Consider the following 22690-nt stretch of genomic DNA (forward strand, 5'->3'; position numbering starts at 1 on the left):
CCTCACTCTCGTCCCTAAGTCTCGACCTGGCCTCTTCCCTGCTCAGGCAAGTGTTACAAGGCTCTTTAGATCCACTGATGAGTGCCTGCAGGCAACCCGCTCTGCCAGGAAGCCTCCTACCAGAAGTTGTTCAACTGTCTTGCTCTTTTGGTCGGGGAGCCTAGCCTGCTAGTCCCATGCTGCTGCTGTCTCGTGCTGTCTTCAGTGTTACAGCTGTCTGTCTCCTGGGTTTAGAAGGTTCTCAGTGCAGGAACCCTGGGTCTAAAAGATGCACTCTGCTGCTGGCTCTTCTTGACAGTAGTCTCCCTTCAACCTCTGAAATTGGCTCCTTTTAAGCCTAGTGGGATGGTAAAACTGACTAACCCCATACAAGGGTCCCATGCACCTTATTTACATGATCCCTGCAAGAATTCCATGCACCTTATTTGGATTAGCAAAACTGCCCAATCCCCTCCGTGGGCCACAAGCACCTTATTTGCATAGTCCCACCCAATCATTCTGTGGAGTCACAAGCCCATGGCTAGAAGGGCCATATTAATGCAATTCACTGCACCACATAAGGACACCACTCATATTTCATGAGGACCCGGCCTGACCTAGTATGGCCTTGTGTTAACTGATAACATCTTCAAAGACCCTGTTTCCAAACAAGGTCCCATCCACAGGTACGGAAGTTAAGACTTGAACATATCATTTTGGAGGGCACAGGTCAATCCATAGCAATATTTTTGTACTTCTTACTTATTGAAAATTAAGGGGAAAAAGTTTTAATAGAATTTAAATTTGAATTTTTGTTTAGTATTTACTTTTTTGTAAAAACTACAAGCAGATAAGGGAAGAGGCCTGACACGGTGGCAGGTCTGGTCCTGAGCTCGACCCTGAGCAGCTGGGGCAGGCCCACCTCCCAGAGGTGCCTGTTGACAGCTGAATGGATAAACAAACTGTGGTACATACACGCAGTGGAATACTATGCAATGATAAAGAATAACGATGAATCCATGAAACATCTCACAACATAGATGAATTTGGAGGACATTCTGCTGAGTGAAATAAGTCAGTCACAAAAGGACAAATATCATGTGAGACCACTATTATAAAAAAACAAGAAAAGGTTTACACAGGGAAAAAAAATTATTTGATGCTTATCAGGGATGGGAGGAGGTGGAAGGGAAAATTACTAACTAAATAGAAGACGTGTTAATATTGGTGAAGGGAAAGGCAATATACAATCTGGGGTAAGTCAACACAACATGACCAAGGCAAAGGAAGACATGCTGAGAGGAACAAGAATAAAGTGCAACTACGGTAATTACAATAGCGTAGACAATCCCACAACAATATTATAAACAATAATCTATGAATGGTTACATAGGTAAATACATATGCTAGAGAGGTGTGGGAGGGTGTAAGGGAGCACACTCACCTGCAGATATAGGTTTGGTTGTGACTATTTCTACATACATGTAGGTGTTGCATGTATATTAATATAGACAATAGAATACACAAGGGGCACAGTCATGGGAACTTCTTAGACATAACCAAACACCTCAAGGGACAAAGTTCCTAGGCTTGAAGGCGCAGGACCATAGTAGACTCGAGGGACATCTACGTTAATTGGTACAACATAGTTCATAAAGACAATGTTATGCATCCTACTTTGGTGAGTAGCATCTGGGAAATTAAAAGCTTTTGAGCAGCCATCTAAGATACAACTACTGGTCTCTTCTTATCCAGAGCAAAGGAGAGTGAAGAAAACCAAAGACTCAAGGGAGCAGTTAGTCCAAAGGATTAACGGACCACATGAACCTCAGCGTACACGACCCCGAGACCAGAAGAACTAGATGGTGCCCGGCTACCACTACTGACCACTTTGACTGGGATCACAACAGAGGGTTCCGGACAGAGTGGGAGAAAAATGTAGAACAAAAAATCAGATTCACAAAAAAGACCAGACATACTGGTCTGTCAGACACTGGAGGAACCCCCAAGACTATGGCCGTAAGACACCCTTCTGACCTGGAACTGAAGCCATTCCTGGAGACTACCTTTCAGCCAAACAATAGACAAGCCCATAAAATAAACAGTAACACCCAAGAGGAAGGAATGTGTTCCCTAGAACAATCAATTATAAGAGATCAAAAGGACAACTTTTCCCAAAAACAAAGATGAGAAGACAGGAAGGGGTAGAAAATCCAGATGAAAGGAAACTGATAACCAGCCCAGGGTGGAAACGGGGAGAGTGCTGACACACTGAGGGGAATTTAACCAATGTCATGAAATACTTTATGTACAAACTATCAAATGGGAAACTTATTTGCTCTGTAAACTTTCACCTAAAACAATAAAAAAAAACTAAAGAAGTAGGGTAACTGCAAGGTATGGACATGGGCCTGATTCACACTCTCTTAAAATAATTCCAAACCCACTGCCATGGAGTTGATTCCGACTCATAGCAACCACATAGGGTTTCCAAGGCTTGTAATCTCAGTGGAAGCGGACTGCCACACCTTTCTTCTGTGGAGCAACTGGTGGTTTTGAACCATCATCCTTTAAGTTAGCAGTCAGTTCAACTACTCCTTCTTAAAAATAATTAAACATGCTTATTTTAGGAGAGAAACTTCTAGAATCTAGAAACTTGTTTTTTGCTTTAAAAAAAAAAAAAAAACCGCATGCCTCTATCTCTTTGGGAGGGTGGTAGCTGCCCTCCAAACTGGGGAGCACGTTGTCCCCACAGGCAGACATGAGTCACCTGGTGAAGGCAGAGCATTTGCCTCTCAGTTCAAGATGGCGCCCACCTTGCCAATCGGTTTTGTAAAAGCCAATGGTAAGTTGATTGTTTGAAAACTTGGCCCTAATGCGACAGTGGATGTCTAGTTAGACCCCTGACAGTATGGCCCCCAGACACCCTGCTAACTCAAAACTGAAGCCACTCCCAAAGTTCACCTTTCAGTCAAAGATTAGACAGGCCTATAAAACAATAACACATGGGAGGAATGTGCTTCATAGATCAATCAAGTATTTGAGACCAAATGAGCAACACCTGCCCAAAAGCAAAGACAAGAAGGGACAGGAAAATTGGACTAGTGGAAACGGGGAACTCAGGGTGGAAAGGCGGAGAGTGCTGACAGATTGTGGGGATTACAAGCAATGTTATGAAACAATTTGTGTATCAATTTTCTAATGAGAAACTAACTTGCTCTGTACACTTTCACCTAAAGCACACTGACACAAGAAGCCTACTTACAGCACAGCACAGCAGATTCCAGTGACCACAGGCCCTGGTCTGGCTGCTGCTCTGCCACGACGCCCTTGAGGAGGGGCCAGAGCCAGTGTTGCCGGTGTATGACCCTCGGATGCCATAATTAAAAAATAATCTTTGTAGAAAAGGAATAAAGACCAATAAAACAGACATCTGTGTACCTTTCACTGTCTTAACAGCAAATCCCCCAGAAGACTTAGTAATTTCTCCCCGTAACTGTTTCCTCTCCCCCGCCCATCGCCAAAGTAGAGGTGCTCACGTGTTTTGCGTGTTTGTTCCTTGTGGAAGGGACGAGAGAATAAGTGTCCTAGCGCTACTGCAAGGGACCCGCCTCAAGGCCTGGCCACAGTTGTTTTCCAACTGAATTTTGACTTCGGCCTGCCCTGAAGGCTAAAACATTTCTCCAAAAGACACTGCAGCTAACCAGTGTAATGATAGACACTCATGGCATTTAGAAACCCAAAATAAGTGGAAAAGAAGTCCCTGGGTAGTGCAAATAGTTAACACACTCGGCTGCTCACTGAAAGGTTGATGGTTGGAGTTTGCCCAGGGGTGCCTCAGAAGAAAGGTCAGGTGATCTACTTCTGAAAAATCAGCAATTGGTGGTAGAGGGGGAACCCAAACAGAAAACTCTTGGCAAGTTCCACCTTTTCTGTGCTGTCCCATTAGATGGTAACTGAGAGTTATAAATAGGAGGTGTGACCCTTTCCCCTATTATAGTTATGGATACAAGTGATGCCACTTGTTCAAGAGCTATGATGAGTGTGGAAGGCAGTTTCTGTAGTTCTCTACTGAGGTCATTTCAAGCCGTGTTTCTGCCATAAAGGGAACTCTGCTAACTCTAAAGACACACACAACCAGCTTTTGAATAACCAAAGATCCTGTCTCTCGTACTTTTAGTGCCTTTGTCAAAAGGAAGTCTGGGGAACAGAGAGAAGAGATAAAGCAAGTTTATTCATTTAAGTCTTGTCTGAATACAAAGAGAGAAACTTGGGTGAAGGTATTAAAACAGATTCAACATGATATCAGTAAGGAGTGATGTCAGAAAGAAAATCATTGCTTTTTAATGGTCATTACCAACTAGCAGAAAGTGTATGGATTTGAAGAAGCTGTTGACAAGCTCTCTCTTGTGATGTTCTTGTAGACGTTATGTAGGAGGTGGGCGGACGGAACAAGGTGGAGCTGGGATTGTGACTGGGAGAGCTGGTGCATGCCGGTGGGGACCTAAAGGACACTTGTCACCGTGACCTCAGTGGGATGTGTCACTATGTTCATCAAAAATGGGAGGATGCTATGATTCAAGGGCCCAGCAGGTCGGATATAATCTAATAAAATGTAATAACTTGCAGCTAAATGTGAGACCTTGTCCTTCCTTAATTCTGAAAATCCCAGGGGAAATCAGGATGGACCCAGCGTGACTTAATAGCAGCTAGGAGGAAACCCTGGTGGTGTAGTGGTTAAGTGCTACGGCTGCTAACCAAAGGGGTTGGCAGTTCGAATCCGCCAGGCACTCCTTGGAAACTCCATGGGGCAGTTCTACTCTGTCCTATAAGGTCGCTATGAGTCGGAATCGACTCAACGGCACTGGGTTTAGTGGGAAGGAGGGTTTAAGGTTTTGGGGATCACTAATTGAGAATGTCCAATGTAATCAGACTTCTTCAGAAATACCTTAACACTTGGTTGTGAAGACCGTATATCTGGAAAAGAGTATGGGTTTTGTAATGGATTGGATTATTCTCCCCCACGATGTGTGTCAACTTGGCTAGGCCATGATTCCCAGTATTGTGTGGTTGTCTACCATTTTGTGATCCGTTGTGATTATCCTATGTGTTGTAAATCCTAACCTCTATGATGTTAATGAGGCAGGATTAGAGGCAGTTGTGTTAATGAGGCAGGACATGATCTACAGGATTGGATTGTATCTTGAGTCAATCTCTTTTGAGATATAAAAGAATCAAGCAGAGAAGAGAGGAATCTCATATCACCAAGAAGTGCATCCGTTGGACCTGGGATCCCTGTGCTGAGAAACTCCCAGACCCAAGGGCAGGTTGATGACAAGGACCTTACCCCAGAGCTGACAGAGAGAGAGAAAGCCTTTCCCTAGAGCCAGTACCCTGAATTTGGACTTCTAACCTCCTAAACTGTGAGAGAATAAATTTCTGTTTGTTAAAGCCATCTACTTGTGGTATTTCTGTTACAGCAGCACTAGATAAAACAGGTTTCATTTTAGAAGATAAGTGTGCCAAAATTTCCTCCACCAAATCCTTGCTCAAATGCTCCTCTCTGTTGGGAATTGTACCCAGCTATTAATTTTTGTTTATGATATGAAATTGGACCAACTTCATTTTCTTTTCCTACGGATACCCAATCATCCAGCACCATCTTGGGGGAAAATCTGCTCTTTTCCAGTGAGCTGTAATAGCAGGTGTCCCTGTACTCACAGGTGTGTTTCTGGGCTCTCTCATTGTATTGACCTATTTTATGGTCCTGTGCTAGTTCCACACTGTCTCGATGACTCTAATGCGAAATGACAAGACTTGCTCTCTGGTGGAGCAGGCGCTCCCATCTTGTTCTTCAAGAATGTTTGAAGGAAAAAAAAAAGCGTTTTGGCTGGCTTTGGCCTTTTGACGCATTGAGGATAAGTTTTACAATCAAGTCCTTCGTGCTCACTTGTGTGTATGTATACACACATACACAATCTGTTTGCATTTAATTACAAAATTTGGAGAGAATTTGCATCTTTTTAATATCTTGCAGTCTTGATCGTGGCATATTACTCCATTTATTTAGGCTTTCCTTAATGTCCCTCGAAGTTTTAGAGTGTACTCTGTAAAGGTTTGCATGTGTTTGAATTTTTTCTTAGACACTTTGTATTCTCACACTATTGTAAATCGTGTCTTTATTTTTTCACCTACATGCTGATAAAGAGAAATGCAGTTGAGTTTGTACATTAATTTTTTGCTTATTGATTCTGATATACCTGTAAATTTGTTTGGATTCTTCTGGGTATGTAAACATTTGTAAATAGTGACTTTTCCCCCTTATAGTCTTTATACCATATGTCTTTCTTTCTTTTTTTTTTTTTTTGCTTAACCGAGCTGGCTAGGACTTTCAGTAAAGTGTTCAATAGAAGTGTTTTTGTAAAGGGCACCCTGGCTTTATTCCTTAAATTATTTTCCCCATTCTAAAAGAATGTTTTCTAAGTTTTACCCAAGTATGATATCTACTATAGCTTTTTTTTTTTTTTTTTGTAGCTACCCCTTAACAGATAAGGAAGTTCCCTTATACTCTTTGTATGCATGGAATTTCTTATTTTTAAGTCATTAATGGATGTTGAAGCTTCCCTCCCCTCCTCCCCCCCCCATCTACTGAGGTAAACAGATTAAGGGAGAAAAATAGGTGGTAAATTTTATCTAGTTTTATTAAAACTAAATGTTTTAATTTAAACCAATCTTGTATTCCTGTGATAAACTCAACTTGAACATGGTGTTAGATTCTGTTTAGTAATATTTATCAGGATTTTTGCATCTTGATGCATGGGGAGATAATTATAGCAAATTCCATTCTTCTACTGTCCTGGTCGAGGTTTGGTGTCAAGATTAAGCTAACCACGTTAAATGAATTGGCGAGGACTCTGTCTTTCTCTTTTTGGGAAGAGTTTGTGTCAGATTTGAGTTATTTTTTCCCATGAACGCTTTGTAGAACTTACCAGTGAAGCCATCTGAGACTGTAGATTTGTGCGTGTGTATGTGTTGGGGGAAGAAGCTTTTTACCAGTAATTCAATTTCTTGAATGTTTACAGGATTAATCAGGTTTTCTATTTCCTCATAAGTCACTTTTGATAAATTATATTTTTCTGGGAATTTATCTGTGTGGTCTGCATTTTCAAATATATTGGCTTAAATTAATCACATCCTCTTATCTATGAATCTGCACTAAAGAAAGGTAATATTTCTTTTCCATTTCTGATCGCTTATTTGAATCCTTCCCATCACCCCACCCTCCCTCTCTGTTTCTGTCTCTCGTTCCCCTTCTCCCTCTCTCCGTCGATCAGTCTTTCCAGAGGTTTGTAAATATTATAATCTCTTCCAACTAACTTTTGTTTGTTATACCGTATCCATGTTTTTCTTTCTGTTTCATTATTTTTGGATTATAATTATTTATGTGTATTATTTATTTCATTCTTTATATTTTGCTTCAAGTTGTGTTTCAGTTTCTTTTCTCACTTCTTGAAGATGGATGGTTAGCTCATTAATTCTACCTGTCTTATTTTCTAGCATACATACTTTAAGATTATACATTTCGCTTTAAGTACTAGTAAATTATTTTATTATCATTCTGTTAAAAATACTTTCTAATTTCCATTATTCTTTGACCTGTAGATATTTGGAAGTATATTTCTTAATTTCTAAATTATGAGGATTTTTCTAGTTATATTTTATTATTGATTTCTAACTTAATTGCATTGTGGTCAGAGAATATATAGTGATGTCAGTCCTTGGGAGGGTCTTGAGGCTTGTTGTATGGTCTACTTTCGTAAACGTTTTTGTGTTTTAAATGAATGTGGATTCTGCAGTTCTTGGATACAGTTTTCTACAAATCAGTTAGGTTCAATATATTCATCACATTGTGCAAATCCTCAATGTCCATGCTGGTTTCTTTTTTGTGTTGGTCTACTCTATCAAGCTACAGTGTTATAGTAAATTATCCTGTTGTGATTATAAATTTATTTGTTTCTCCTTGTAGCCCTGTGAATTTTTGATTTGTATGTTTTGAGGCTGTGTTATTGGTTGCATAAGATTTACACTTGCTGTTTATCTCCCTGCAAGCTGAACCTTTTATTATTATAAAGTGACCCATTTTATCTGTCTAGTAAAGTTTTTTGCCTTAAAGCCTATTTTGCTTGATATTAATATAGTTGTAGCATCTTTCCTTTGCTATTTGTATGGTATATCTTTTCTATCCTTTTACTACTTTATTGTGAATTGCATATATCTGAGAAATACACAAAAACAAATGCACTACTAACAAATAATTATAAACCATATGTCCATGTCACCACCACCCAGGTTCTGTCCTTATTGTTTCAACATTTTGCCTCCTTGTTTTTTATTATTTTTTATGATTCATTTATTTTTTGTTGTTGCTGAGATTGTGTCCTTATTTTTAAGATGTGTCTCTTGTAAAGAACTTATAAATGGATTTTTTTATTTAGCTAAAATTCACGTAACATACAATTAACCATTTTAAGGTGTGTACAATTCAGTGGCATTTAGTGTGTTCACAATGTTGTGCCATCAGCACTTCTCTCTAGCTTCAAAATTTTTCATCACTCCAGAAGAACACGATGTACTTATTAAGCAATCACTCCCCATTTTTCCCTTTCCCCATTAGATTTTGTTTTCCGATCTAGTCTGAAACCTCAAACGTTAATATTTAATCCATTTATATTTATTGTAACTATTAATATATCTGGGTTTAAATTTTCTTTCTTTGTGTTTTCCATTCCTTCTATCATGTTTCTTTTCCTTTCTTGCCTCCTTTTAGATTGACATTTTGGCATTACCTTATATTTCCCTTTGCTGGTTTGGAAGTTATATACTTGTTTTCTATTCTTACAGAAGTTTCATTAGAAATTATAACATTTATTCTTAATTTGCCAGAGTATAAATTTAATCAATACTTTGATCTTACTTTTTTGGACATTACAAGAACTAGAAATTTTATCTCACTTAATCTTTCATCCTGACTTTTTGATGTTGCTATTACAATTATTTACATGGACCAATAACATGAAATTTGCCTTCTAAATGGAGGGCGCGGAGAGACTGAAGAAAGGGGTAGGCAACTCCAGGGTGGCAGCAAAGGAGTTTATTAAGGAGACTTACAGACAAGGTGAGTCCTGGGCAGCTTCAGGACCAAAGCGGATCTCTGCACCCCACAGTGGGAAGGCAGAGGTTTTATAGTGGCAGTGGACAGTACTGGTTACATACCAGGGACTTACTTAAGGGTGACTTAGCAAACTGTAGTGAACTAACAGACCACATGAGGGCATTCATGTTCAGTCTCTCAAAGTCTGTTTCCCCTTCAGTCCACCCCTTGAGGCCAGCTCCTAGAGTCTGGTACGTTACCCCTCTTGTACCATAGTATGAGAAACCCCCACTGGACACAGATATAGAAGTGGGGTCAGCCAGGTACAGTGTGGTGCTTTCGCATGTGCAAGAGACAGAGATAGTTACTGTGTGCCCAGAGCAAGGGAAGGCTTCTCTGATAAGGAGAAGGAACTGGGAAAGAGAAGGCAACCCAATTCCCAGCCTCCTTATCAGAGAAGTTCTGGCCTAAGGCCTTTACTTAGGCAGCCTGCATGGGAGGCATAGAGGCAGACCATTCCCCAATCTATCTATATATATAAACCAAAACGAAACCCATTGCCTTGAGTTGATTCCAACTAATAGTGACCCTATAGGACAGAGTAGAACTGCCCCATAGAGTTTCCAAGGAGCCTCGTAGATTCGAACTGCCGACCTTTTGATTAGCAGCTGTAGCTCTTAACTACTGCGCCACCAGGATTTCCATATACATACGTGTATATATATACACACGTATGTGTGTGTGTGTATATGTATGTATATGTGTGTATATATATCCACAAGACATTGTAGTCCTATTTTCCTACATATATATATATATGTATAGCCACAAGACATTGTAGTCCTGTTTTCCTACATATTTTCTCATTTTCTGAATTCTCCGTTCCTTCTTCCTTTAGGGTCTAAAATACAGACTTTGTCTTGGTGGTGTTTTTCTTCTGCCTGATGCACACCCTTGAACCTCCTTTAGTAATATTTTGCTGAAGTCAGAATTTTTAATTGTCTGGAAGTGTCACTTAGCCTAATCCTTGAAAGATATTTTCGCTAGATATACAGTTCTGATATAGTAATTATTGTCTTCCAGAACCTTAAAGGTACTTTCCTCTGTCACCTTCTGGGCTCCATTGTTCCATCTGGGTAGTTGTTCTGTGGAGAAGGTGATCTTTTTCCCTCTTCTGGATACTTTTAAGAGTTTTCTTTTCTTTGTCTTTGGTGTTCCGAAGTTTCATCATGACGTATCTAGGTGTGGTGTTATTTTTATTTACCTGAATTGAGATTATTTGGCTTCTTAAATCTGTGGATTGTCTTTCATCAGTTCTCTAAAGTCCTTAGTCATTACCTCTTCAAATAGTGCCTCTGCCCCAGTTTCCTCTCACTTCTCCTTCAGTAAGTCCAAACATCTTCTCACTCTTTCCTTTGGGTCTCTTAGTTTAATATTTATATTTTCACCTTTCTGTCTCTCTCTCTCTGCCTTATTCAGAATAATTTGTTCTGACATATCTTCCAGTTTGTTAATTCTCTTCTCATCTGTGTTTGGTTTGCTGTTAACTCCACTGAGTTTAATGCTGTTTATTTCTTACAAGTTCTATTTGTGTTTTTCCCCAAATCTACAAGGTCATTTTTTTATAGTTTGCTGTCCCCTACACGAGGAGCCCTCATGGCACAGTGGTTAAAGCACTTGGCTGCTAACCGAAAGGTCAGCAATTCGAACCTACCAATGGCTCCAAAGGAGAAAGATGTAAAGACTTACAGCCTTGGAAACCCTACGAGGCAGTTCTACTCTGTCCTACAGGGTCGCTGTGAGTCGGAATCAAATCAACAGCAGTGGGTTTGGTTTTTTGGTTTTTATCCCTTACGTATATTCTCAAGCTTGTTTATTTCTTTAAACTTGCTAAGTAGAGGAGTTTTGTAATCCGTGTCTGATAATGAAAATTCTGTAGGTCAGTTCCTGATGCTTGTCTCTGCCTGTTCTTGTTCATGGTGCCTTGTTTCCTTGAGTGCTGGGTTATTTTTGCCTGAGTTGCTCATTGTCCTTGAAAAATTACTTGGGATTTTTCATGAAAGATACCATCCTCCAAACTGGATTGTGCTGGCTTCTGCCAACTGTCTCAGGACACTGTCACCCTGGAGCCACTTTAAACTAAATTCACCACTTGTGCATTTTGGGTACTTCCTCACTGTTGTGAATTTGGGCTGTAAACCCAAGTGAGGGCTGTCTTATGACGACTTCTCAGGGACACCTGATCTCAAAGGTGGGCTCACTTCTGAGGGGCTGCACTTGCACTGCACACGGGTACCCCCGTTAGACCCTGAACCACAGGCCAACCTTGGGCCTTTAAAGAGATGTTCAGGTTTGCTGGATTTAGGTAAATGCTTTCAGGGAAGGAGCATCTGTTATGTTCAGCTCACTTCTCTGGTTCCTGCTTTTCCTGAGATGGGGTCTAGTTGTCCCTCATTGTCTTGTCAGCACCTTGATGCCTTTAAGAAAATGTCTTTTTATCTCATCAGAATTTTTAGTAGTTCTCAGTGGGAAGGTTGGTCCAAATACCTGGCCTATCATAGTTTTACAAATGGAAATTGATTTTTAGTAAATTATAAACCATCTTTTTTTTATTTACCTTTTTGTCTTTATATTTGAACTACATTTCGTAAGCCGCACATTGATAGCTTCTCTTTTTAGTCCAGCTGGACTTTTTCTTTTGGAGAGCTTGAGACCCATTAATATGTACACACATACAAATTAATATATACACATGACACATATATCCATCTATATATGATACAAGTAAGTAATAGTGGTCTCAAGTTTCCTGAAGTTCACATGCACACATACTTGAATGTGGTGAGGGTAAGATGTTGTACTGAGCTCAGGAGCAAGGCCCCCAGGGGATGACACGTACTTCTGTGAACATGGTTAACGGTGGCCTGTGGGGACAGAGAGAAGGCTCATGTTCAGGCTGTGTGCAGGGGCACGCTCTGCAGCCACACCAGAATCAACCCACTGCTGCTGAAACTCGGTTTTTAAAGGAATTGATCACATTCAGATGGACATGCCATCCTCCAGGGCTGCCCGTGCCTGACCTCTGCTCTCAGGTTTGGGGAGATGACCGTCAGCTGTGGGTTTGTCCTCAGATCAATTCTAATTGGTGGAAGTCACACATACACATTAAAGGTGATATTTTAAATTATGACAAGTGTGCTTCGTTGTTGTTCTTGTTAGGTACCGTCGAGTCGGTTCCGACTCGTAGCAACCCTATGGACAACAGAATGAAACACTGCCTAGTCCTGCACCATCCTTTCAATCATTATGCTTGAGCCCGTTTTTGCAGCCAGTGTGTCAGTCCATCTCATTGAGGGTCTTCCTCTTTTCCCCTGACCCTCCACTTTACCAAGTGTGATGTCCTTCTCCGAGGACTCGTCCTTTCTGATAACACGTCCAAAGTATGTCTCACCATCCTCGCTTCTAAGGAGCATTCTGGCTGTACTTCCTCCGAGACAGATTTGTTCATTCTTTTGACAGCCCATGGCATGTTCAACATTCTTTGCCAACACCATAGCTCAAAGGCATCAATTCTTTGGTCTTCCTTATTCATTGTCCAGCTTTTGCATGTAGATGAGGCGACTGAAAACACCATGGCTTGAGACAGGTGCTCCTTAGTCCTTAAAGTGACGTCTTTGCTTTTTAACACTTTAAGGAGGTCTTTTGCAGCAGATTTGCCAATGCAATGTGTCATTTTATTTCTTGACTGCTGCTTCCAGAAAACATGAGAATGCAACAGTGTGGCCCAGTGTACAGCACACATGGTCAAGTACAAAGACAAGCAAAGAAGGAGAAAACAAAACCCAAGGGAGGTGGAGCCAGGCTGTGGGGCTTCACCGTCCTAGGCGGCAGGCACATGGGTGTTTGTGCTCTGCCTTTCAGATGTTCACAAGCATTGCTTTGTGCCTATTCAAAACTTACTGACAGTTGTAAAAGGTGGCCATCTACTGAAGATGCCCTGTACTCAGAGGTGGATGGCCTGCCTTGGCGGGTGGAAGGGGCCTGGTGAGGCTGTGGCGGAGCCGGGAGGACAGGGTCTCCTGGTGTCCTCGGGCAGGGCTGGGCTCCGGCAAAGGTGCAGGAGTGGAAGGAGGCTGATGGCTGGCACAGGTTGGCATCCAGGGGGTGGTTCTGACTTGCAGGCTGGACACCCGTCCTGAAGCAGGATCAGGAGCACCATCAGCCCCATGAGCACGTGAAGAGCCCACATCCTCTTGTGTGGCAGGTGCAGTGGCGTCCTCAGAGGTGATGTGTGTGTGTGCTGGGCGGGGATTTGGGAAGCACTGATGGATTGCTGGCTTGTCACTGGGTTGGAGAAGCCTGACATGCAGTTGGGAATGAAAACCTGGCGCTCTCGTTGAAGGTTGGAAGGAGAGAGGAGCTGAACATCAGTTAAACCGGGAAGGGGGCGGTGGTGAAGCGGGCAAGCAGGTGGAGCAGGCCTGGGAGCTCTCAGCGCGTGTTCCTTTTCCCCCCTCCCAGCTTGAGTGTGGGGAGAGGCCTGTCTTTTCTGCTTCCTCTGAAAGAAAACCCCGGAGCGCCCAGCCTTCCTGCAAAGCATCTGTCAGGAGGAGGCTGGGCGGGAGCTGACATCACTCAGAAATGGCGGCTTCCATTGCTGCGCATTACAGTGCCAGGATCTTTTATGTCCCCGAGTGCCTTGTTTTTTTTAAAAGGCATGATAATTTCTTAGCAATTGCTCAATACATAATCTATCACTTGTCTTCGGAAATGTCATGTGTCTCCTGAAGCCACACGTGTGTCAGATGCGTTTGAGCAAATGTTTTCCTCAAATTATTTGTAAAAGTAGCTCATGTGCTGCTTCCAGCTATGTCCAGGGTGGCAGACAATCATTAGGTCAAAGTTCTTTTTAAAAAAGTAATTTTCAGACTTTTTTATTGTGCTAAAATACAGATAACATAAAATTTGCCATTTTAACCATTTTCAAGTATACAATTCCCCGGCATTAGTGACATTCACCGTGTTGTGCCACCTTTACCTCTATTCCAGAACTTTTTCATCACCCCAAAGAGAAATCCTGTGCCCAGCCCCTAGCAAAGCCTAATCTACTTTCTGTCTCTATGAATTTCTCTGTTCCAGGTATTTCATATGAATGGAATCATACAGTATTTGTTCTTTTCAATCTGCCTTCTTTCACCCTGGAGCCCAGGTGGTACAGTGGTTAAGCATTCAGCTGCTAACCAAAAGGTCCACAGTTTGAATCCACCAGCTGCTCCTCGGAAACCCTATGGGGCAGTTCTACTCTGTCCTATAGGGTCACTATGAGTCGGAATCCACTCAATGGCAATGTTCTTTTTTCTTTCACTCAGAATGATGTTTCTAAGGTTCACCTGTGCTGTAGCACCCATGATGTACCAGGTTGTGGTATTATGGCTGAATGATATTCTGTTGTATGTATGGACCATATTTGTTTATACATTCATCTGTTGATGGACACTTTGGGTTGTTTCCAGCTTTTGGCTATTGTGAATACACCTGCAATGAACACTTGTGTACAAGTATCTGAATCCCTGCTTTCAGGTGCCTTGGATATATACCTAGGAATGGAATGTTGGGTCATATGTTAGCTCTGGAGCCCTGGTGGCACAGTGGTTAAGAGCTATGGCTGCTAACCAAAAAGTCAGCAGTTCGAGTCTACCAGCCGCTCCTTGGAAACCCTATGGGGCATTCTACTCTGTTCTATAGGGTCGCAATGAGTCGGAATGACCTACTGCAACAGGCTATGTTAGTCCTATGTTTAACTTTTTGAGAACTGCCAAACTGTTTTCCACAGCGGCTACACCGTTTTTGTATTCCCACCAGCTATGCCGCAGGGTTCCCATTTGTAAATATTCTTTTTATATAAAATTAATATTAAAGAATTTATAACTTCTAGCCCAGTCCCCTGCTCTGAAGTCTTCAAAACCCATCAATCCTGGGTTCTCCCACCAGAGGCCTATCTACAGAAAATCACGCCCATGGCAAGCACTGAAATTTCACCCTGCCCAAACATATGACACAGTCCCCGCTGCGGACCCCTCAGGTGAGTGCTCAGCGGGTCCTGCACGGCTCATGGCCCCACAGCCCCGTGAAGGTCATGGCGAGGAGGCTGCAGGTGTGGCCCTGGGAGCAGTCTCGGGATGGCGCCCCACCCCTGCCGGGCCTGCAATGCCCGCTGACCTTGGGCGCTGACAGCAGGATCGGGCACCCACTCCAAGAGGCAGGGGCGCCTGTTTCTGTGGATGGGGGACTGCGAGGTGGGGTCACTGCAGAGTAGGGCTATGGGCATCCCCCCGAGGGCGTGCCAGACCACGGACAGTATATGTGGCGTTTGGCATACCGGGTTAATAGAAACTGCTTGGTATCACTGCCCCAACACCCCTTCATGTGGCCCTGGAACGCACCATACCTGCCATATCTTAGATACACTAACTCCGCCGCCTGTTGCAGCAACTCAGGCCACAGCAGCATGGCAGCAGCCAGGCAGCCAAGCGTCAAGAAGGCTTTCACTGCTGGCCATGCCCCTGTTCGCTGCCAAGATGCCCAAGAGAAAGTTTACCTTGGCCAAAGGGGTAGTGAAAAGGAAGCCCAAGAGGAGATCATTGAGTTGTCAGCTAAACCTGCTCCTGTAAAAATGGAAACGAAGCCAAAAAAGGCAACAGGAAGGGCTGAATCTTCAGACAAACTGGTGCAGACCAAAGGGAAGAGGGAGCTGCAAAGGGAACAGGTTGAAATGGCTAACCAAGAAACCCAAGATTTACCTACAGAAAATGGAGAAACTAAAGACAGGAGAGTCCGGCCTCTGAGGAAGCAGGAGAGGAGGCCTGATTCATGTCATCTACCACGTTTTATCAGTGGTCCTTGCATCTCCCTTCTCGTACAATCCAGAAGAACATTTTTGTCAACTGTTTTGTAAATGAAAGTTTTTTAGTGTCTCTAGACACATGTTTAAGAAGGAGGGAATCACACCTCATGCTATTTTTCTTCTTCTTTAAATTTTATTTTGTTGTTGAGAATATCAGCAAAACATACACAAATTCAACAGTTTCTACATGTACAATTTAGTGACATTGAGTACATTCTTTGAGTTGTGCAACCATTCTCAGCCTCCTTTTCTGAGTTGTTCTTCCCTCATTAACATAAACTGACTGCCCCTTGAGGTCCCTATCTAATCTTTTAAATTGCTATTTTCAATTTGATCCCGTATGCAAACCTGTTGCCATTGAATAGATTCCAACTCATAGCAACCCAATAGGACAGAGTAGAACTGCCCATAGAGTTTTCAAGGAGCGCCTGGTGGATTCGAATTGCCGGCCTTTTGGTTAGCAGCCGTAGCACTTAACTATTACACCACCGGGGTTTCCTGATTCTGTATAGATAGCTCTTAAAAGGGCATAATGCTCAAGACAGATTTTTTTACTAGTTAAGCTAAACTATTTTTGGTTTTAAGATGACTTCAGGGGATATTTTTGGTTTAAGCTTTAAAGATTATCTGGGGATAATAGTTTCAGGGGTTCATCTATCCTCCATGGCTCCAGAAAGCCTAGAGTCTCTGGGAATTTGAAATTCTGTTTTGCATTTTTACCCCTTTCGATCAGGATTCTGCTATAGAATCTTAGATCAAAATGGTCAGTAATAGCAGCTGGGCACCACCCAGTTCTGGTCTAACGGTAAAGGAGGCAGTTGTTCATATAGGCAGTTAGCCACACATTTCACATCCTCCTCCTATTCCTGGCTACACCGCATCCCATTTTTTTTAAGTGTAAATGCTTTTTTTTTGAAGAGATGAAATCATTTCCTTGCTGTTTATTTTTTTGGTACAACCAGAAAATAGTGTTGAATTGTGGAGGTTTTGACTATCTTTTGGGTATCAACGTGACATTCTATAGGTGAAAGGGGGACGTTTTGTATCCCGTAATAGAAAACACAGTAAATGGCAATTTGGAGTCATGCATTTATATGTCTTGAACATTTTAAATTACTTCTATTTTTCTGTTATTTTTTTAGTAGAATTGTTTCTTAAAGAAAACCTCTCCCTCATCAGTGGCTCCCCCGTCAGAGCTGTGTGTGCTCTATGACATCTTTGGTTTTGGTAGTCCAGTTTTCCTAATAACATTGTTATGTGCTGTGAAAGGTTGGAAATTTGGAAAGAATTGGAAATTGGTACTTGATAGCCTCAAAAGGAAAATTTCCCTCCAAATTTTAAAGTTTGGAAAGCCATTGGAATTTAGAAAAGAATTATAACACATGACTCTTTAGATTTTTGGTACGAATGTTAAGAATTGTGTACAAATTGTTCAGAATGTCTTTATACTGATCCTCAAAACAACCAGTAAAATATCTATTCTCAAAGAATAAAAACAAACAAAAAACATGAATCCTAAATGTAGATCCTTTGACGTATCTGTCTCTTTTTAACCCATGGTTTTGTCTTTATTTGCCGACAGGTTGTGACATTTTCTCTCAGCCCAGCTGTGTGGACAGCGCCACACACGCTCCTGAACAACGACGGCTCTTGCCTGCATCTTGCAGTGTTTCTTCTGTCAGAGAGCCCAGCAGAGTTGCGATTCTTCCAGTGCCGGCCCTGAGCTGAACGAGGAACGCCCAGCGGAGATGGTAAAGATGACAAAATCCAAAACCTTCCAAGCTTATCTGCCCAACTGCCATCGTACATACAGCTGTATCCACTGCAGGGCCCACCTGGCCAACCACGACGAGCTCATCTCCAAGGCAAGTGGCTGTGTCAGACGTTAAGGCAACACCAACACTGCCGGGAGTGTTTGTCATCCTGGCACCTTGTTCATAGACGAGTGTTTAGCCATGATGTGACTTCCATGTGTGGCACTGTCTGGGACCTAAGGTTACTGTGTTCTAAGAGTCTAGGGCCTTCTGATTGAGTGTGGTCATACCTCAATCTTGGTCATGATCTTTACACATATGGGTGAATTTTTTGTAATTTTTCCTAGTTTTTCCCTGGTTTAAAATATCAGTGGTAAAATGATTCTGAATGAAAAAACGAAACAAAACATTAGATACCAAAGAAAACAATTCATGTACTGGTTCTTTTCCAAGCAAGTGCAGTGGTTGGTTTGCTTGTTGTCAAGTTTCTGTGAGAGTTGCCACTGTGGCTTCATAGCTGAGAGGCGCTCAGGGCCCAGGCAACACTGGTTGATTCTGCCCCAAGAAGGGAGGGAAGCCGCACCTCAGCTGCATATTAGGAAGGCTGTTTCCTCCTCAGGACAGGCCAAGGGGCTTGAAATTCAGCTGAGGACAGAGGGGAGAGGGGAGAGGGAAGGCCGGTACTGAGATACTCCAGGCTGGTGAGGCTGCCCAGGGCGAGAAAAGCTGCAAAAGGAGAGGAGCTACTTTGAGAAAGCTGAGAGGGGCTGTGGGCTGGCAGGTGGCCCAGGGCTTAGGCAGGGCTTGAAAGAGGGGACGTGGTTTGAATCAAGGAGGAAGTGCTGAGGTGTGTGGGATGTGAGGAGACCTGACTCCCCACATGAGGGCTGAAATGGGAGGGTGGGCCTTTAGCTGGGAAGCGGGGGAGGATTCCAGAGGACCCAGTGCAGGCCCAGGAGGGAGTGTCGTAAAGAAGACCTAAATATATGATAGAAATGAATATTGGGTTTTATAGATAACAGAGAGCATGTAACTCTGCCTTCAACCAATACTTGATTGGATATGCTCAAAGGGGAATTAGGATTTGCTGGAAAGAAACACAGGCTTTTTATTTCAAGCCTTGCGTGTATCAGGGGCTTAGATGGAAAACCTGAACCCCACCCAGTAAATTTGCATTTGAAAAGATCTGCAGACCTACCCAGAACTGCTGAGAGAACAGGAGATTTGCATTTGAAGGAAAGACCTTCAGAAAAAAAAAAAAAGACTCTTTCCTTTTTGAATTTCAAGCAAGCTGTTTGGATGCTTGGAGGCAGGAAATGTCATTGCCTATCAGAAGAACACCTTTCCAGGACTGGAAGTTAGAGGGAGCCAGCAAGTAGACAACCCTGCTTGTGGTGACCACCTGGGGCCACTCAATGACTGGAAGTGGCCGAGGTGCAGCAATGAAGAAACAGGCTGAGTTTGGACGTGTTGCATTGGCACCCACTGACCTAGCCCACAGAGGTTGAGGATGACAGAGAGAGAAGGGGCTGGCTGGTCTGAAGTGCAGGGAGGTGTGTGGACTCCTGAGCCTGCAGCTGGTACCCATTGACCTAGCTGGGATGGCTAGGGATGAGCTGACGAGAACCTGACTGAAAGAAGAGAAGGATGTTTGACACTGTGAGCTGGTATGGACTGCTGCAGTTTGATGGCTTGCTCTGGACCAGACCTGGTTATGGATGCAGACGCTCAAAGGTCCAACCAGAAGATTCTTCAAACCAAGAAGCATGTTGTGTCTCCTCAGAGTACTGTTTTGGTAGGGATGGGTGATTTAAATATTGGCTGCCTAAAATAGGGGGAGAGAAAGGCATGAATTGGCTGGCTTACATGCTTTCATGGGTGCCATTGTTGTTGTTAGGTGCTGAGTCAATTCCGACACATAGTGCCCCTGTGTACAACAGAATGAAACAGTGCCCGGTCCTGCACCATCACAGTTGTTGTTATGCTTGAGCCCATTGTTGAGCCACGGTGTCAGTTCATCTTGTTGAGGGTCTTCCTCTTTTTCGCTGACCCTCTACTTTACCAAGCATGATGTCCTTCTCCAGGTATTGGTCCCTCCTGATAACATGACCAAAGTACATGAGACAAAGTTTCATCATCCTTGCTTCTAAGGAGCATTCTGGCTGCACTTCTTCTGGCAGTCCATGGTATATTCAGTATTCTTCATCAACACCATAATTCAAAAGCATGAATTCTTCTTCGGTTTTCCTTATTCATTGTCCAGCTTTTGCACGCATATGAGGCAATTGAAAATACTGTGGCTTGGATCAGACGCACCTTAGTCCTCAAAGTGTCATCCTTCCTTTTCAACAAAAATGTCAGCACTCAAAATGAGGATCCTCACTGAATAGTTTTCTCTTTTCCTTATGGGCCAGGGCAAGAGAGGGTAGGGGAAGATGTTGATAGGATTATATGATTTAGTCGTAAGTGTTGATTGTTAACATGGTTAATTGTAATTATAAAAATTGTAATTTTAAAAGCTCTGAGTATGAAAGAGTGGACTAATGGGGAGGCACTGTAACCAAACGCCACTCGGGTTCTTGTCCTGTCTTATTAGCCGAGTGAAATAAGACGGACACTGATTTCAATGGAAACAGAAAGTGGCAAGTTTATTGTCTGCACATACAAGGAGCACGTGGAGTCTAGTGACCTTAAGGCCACGTGCTCCCTGACTAAGTGGGCTGTGCAGCTTTTTGTTTCCAGTGGCTTCAGGGGGTTGGGTTTGGTAGGTACCAGGAATTTACTGCCTTTAGCCCTCCCATGCCGATATTTGAGGAGGAGGGTGTCAGTTGAAGGATTGTGATTCCCATCCGTGTGTGCTTCAAGCTGTAACTAGGGGTACTCAGTGGACAGAGCCACCACCTGCTGCGACTTCCTGCTCAAAACAAGCTTGTAGTTAGCGAGACAAAGAGAGGGGTTAAGGGGTGTTGAGTGGGGTTTTCAGTATGACAGAGCAGCCTGTTTGAGCACTGCTGGACTGGAGTCCAGTGGCCAGACTGAAAGTCCCTTAAAGGTTTTGCTGTGCTGACACCTCATGAGGCTTACCGCAAGGAAAAAATCTCTCTGTTAAATTTTATCAGAGGCCAAAAAGGCTGAAGCCAAGATGACTTTTGGAGAGCCTGACCAGATCAGATGGACACCTGCAGCAGACCGGAATGGCTGGTACCTGAGTAACCTCACCCTGAGGACTCTTTTGCAGTACTGAAGGACTAATTGTTAATGATTGTTTGGGACTGGTAAAATGATTGGGAGGGGGACGTTAATCCTTTAACTATGGAAGGGCCAATGGCTAGAAGAGTCAGGGGGTGGCCTATGGTGCACTGCATTACTTAATATGGTCCTTCTAGCCATAGTCTTTGTAACTCCCACCAAATGACTGGGTGGGACTGTGCAAATGAGGTGCTGTGGCCCACCAAGGGGATTGGATAGCTTGTTAATAATGTAAATAAGGTGCATGTCACCCTTCTGGGGGTAGAACCAGGCAAATAAGGTTATGTGAAACCCTGACAAGGATTGGTCAGTTTTGCCATCCCACTAGGCTTAAAATGAGCCATTCCAGAGGCGGGAAGGGAGGATCTCAACACCACCAAGAAAGGAGAGCCGAGATCCCTGTGCTGAGAACCAACTAGATCCAGGAGAAAGAGAGGGGAGCTGTAACACAGAAGACAGAGAGAGGCAGCAGAGCCAGGGCAGAGAGGGAGAGCTGAAACACCAGGGATGGCAAGAAACAGAAGCAGAGAAAAGGCGGCAGCAGAGGCAGCAGAACCAGAAGGCCAGCAGGAGACACCGTGGTGGGTGTGCCAACCCATGGCTCAGGAGAGCTGAGCTCCTTTGGGCAGGAAGCTTCTGGATACTTATTGGCAGAGCAACAAGAGCTTTGTAGCACTTGCCCAAGCAGGGCAGAGGCCAGCTGAGGGGCCAAGAGGCCAAGGGCCAGAGAGAGGCCTGCCTGCAGCGCGGTTGAGAAGAAGCTGCCCTCATGGAACAGCTGTATCCTGAGTGTTCCTGAACCTGAACTGCAACTTACTTCCCTAAGAAACCCCATAACTGTGAGTATGGTCTGTGAGTTCTGCGTGGCCATTGGGATGAATTATCAAACCCAGCAGAGGAGTAGGGAATGCCATGGGAGGGACAGCTGGTGTCAGAACTGGTAAAAAGGTTGGAGGTGATGGCCATATCTGACCTCTGCCTCGTAGGAACCAGCCTTGGCTATTGATCGTGATTCTCCTTCCCCCTTGTGAAGTTAGAGGCGGTCAGATGCCCTTGCCACACCGTTTTTACACCGTGTTAGCAGCATACAGCTCACACTCAGTGAATGCCCCCTGAGGAAGCCTGTGGTCTGGCCCATCCCCTGAGGGTCTGTCTCTCTCCCGCTGTCAGGAACCTCGAGCTGGTTGAAAATAAAGTCCATCAGGAAGGTATGCTTTCCAAGAGCCTCTGCTTAGGCCTCTCAGTCAGCTCAGTGAGAACATTTATCCCTTGAGTGTTAACTAAATGATGGTGGGAGGTGGTCTCCTTCCTGTTCGTCGTCTGAAATAAACACCGTCCAGCAGGCCAGTTTCTACTCCCCTGTGGCTTCTGTGATTCCTTGGTCCTCTCAGAAATTTCAGGTAAGATGTGGAAGTTCCTCACACCTTGGTGTTTTGGGATGTTGTCTAGGCGTGCTTAGTGTGTACACAGCGTTGTCAGTTCATGGAGCGTGGGGCCGCCAGAGCCCCCAGGCAGAGGGTATGTGGCATAGCAGTGACACGGTAGCCTGCCTGAGTGGGTGACCCCGTGAGGGCTACCACAGACGGCTCTTTTGACACACACCGGGCGTGTCCTGATGGGGGGGGCGTAAGGAATTTGAGGTGCCTCTTTCAA

General features: G+C 43.6%; 1 protein-coding gene and 1 pseudogene across 2 annotated transcripts in view; both read left to right on the forward strand.

Moving 5' to 3' along the window:
• YPEL1 (yippee like 1) overlaps positions 1–22690 on the forward strand; it is a 41385-nt gene that overhangs the window by 6907 nt on the left and 11788 nt on the right. For both annotated transcript variants that reach the window (XM_049866021.1, XM_049866020.1), the window contains one exon: positions 17617–17899. In XM_049866021.1, the coding sequence (XP_049721978.1) occupies positions 17783–17899 (117 nt within the window). In that variant the 5' untranslated portion in view covers positions 17617–17782. The remainder of the gene's footprint in view (positions 1–17616; positions 17900–22690) is intronic.
• LOC126066076 (non-histone chromosomal protein HMG-14-like) lies at positions 15709–15997 on the forward strand (annotated as a pseudogene).

Source organism: Elephas maximus, chromosome 22, assembly GCF_024166365.1.
Source record: "Elephas maximus indicus isolate mEleMax1 chromosome 22, mEleMax1 primary haplotype, whole genome shotgun sequence".
Lineage (NCBI taxonomy): Eukaryota > Metazoa > Chordata > Mammalia > Proboscidea > Elephantidae > Elephas > Elephas maximus.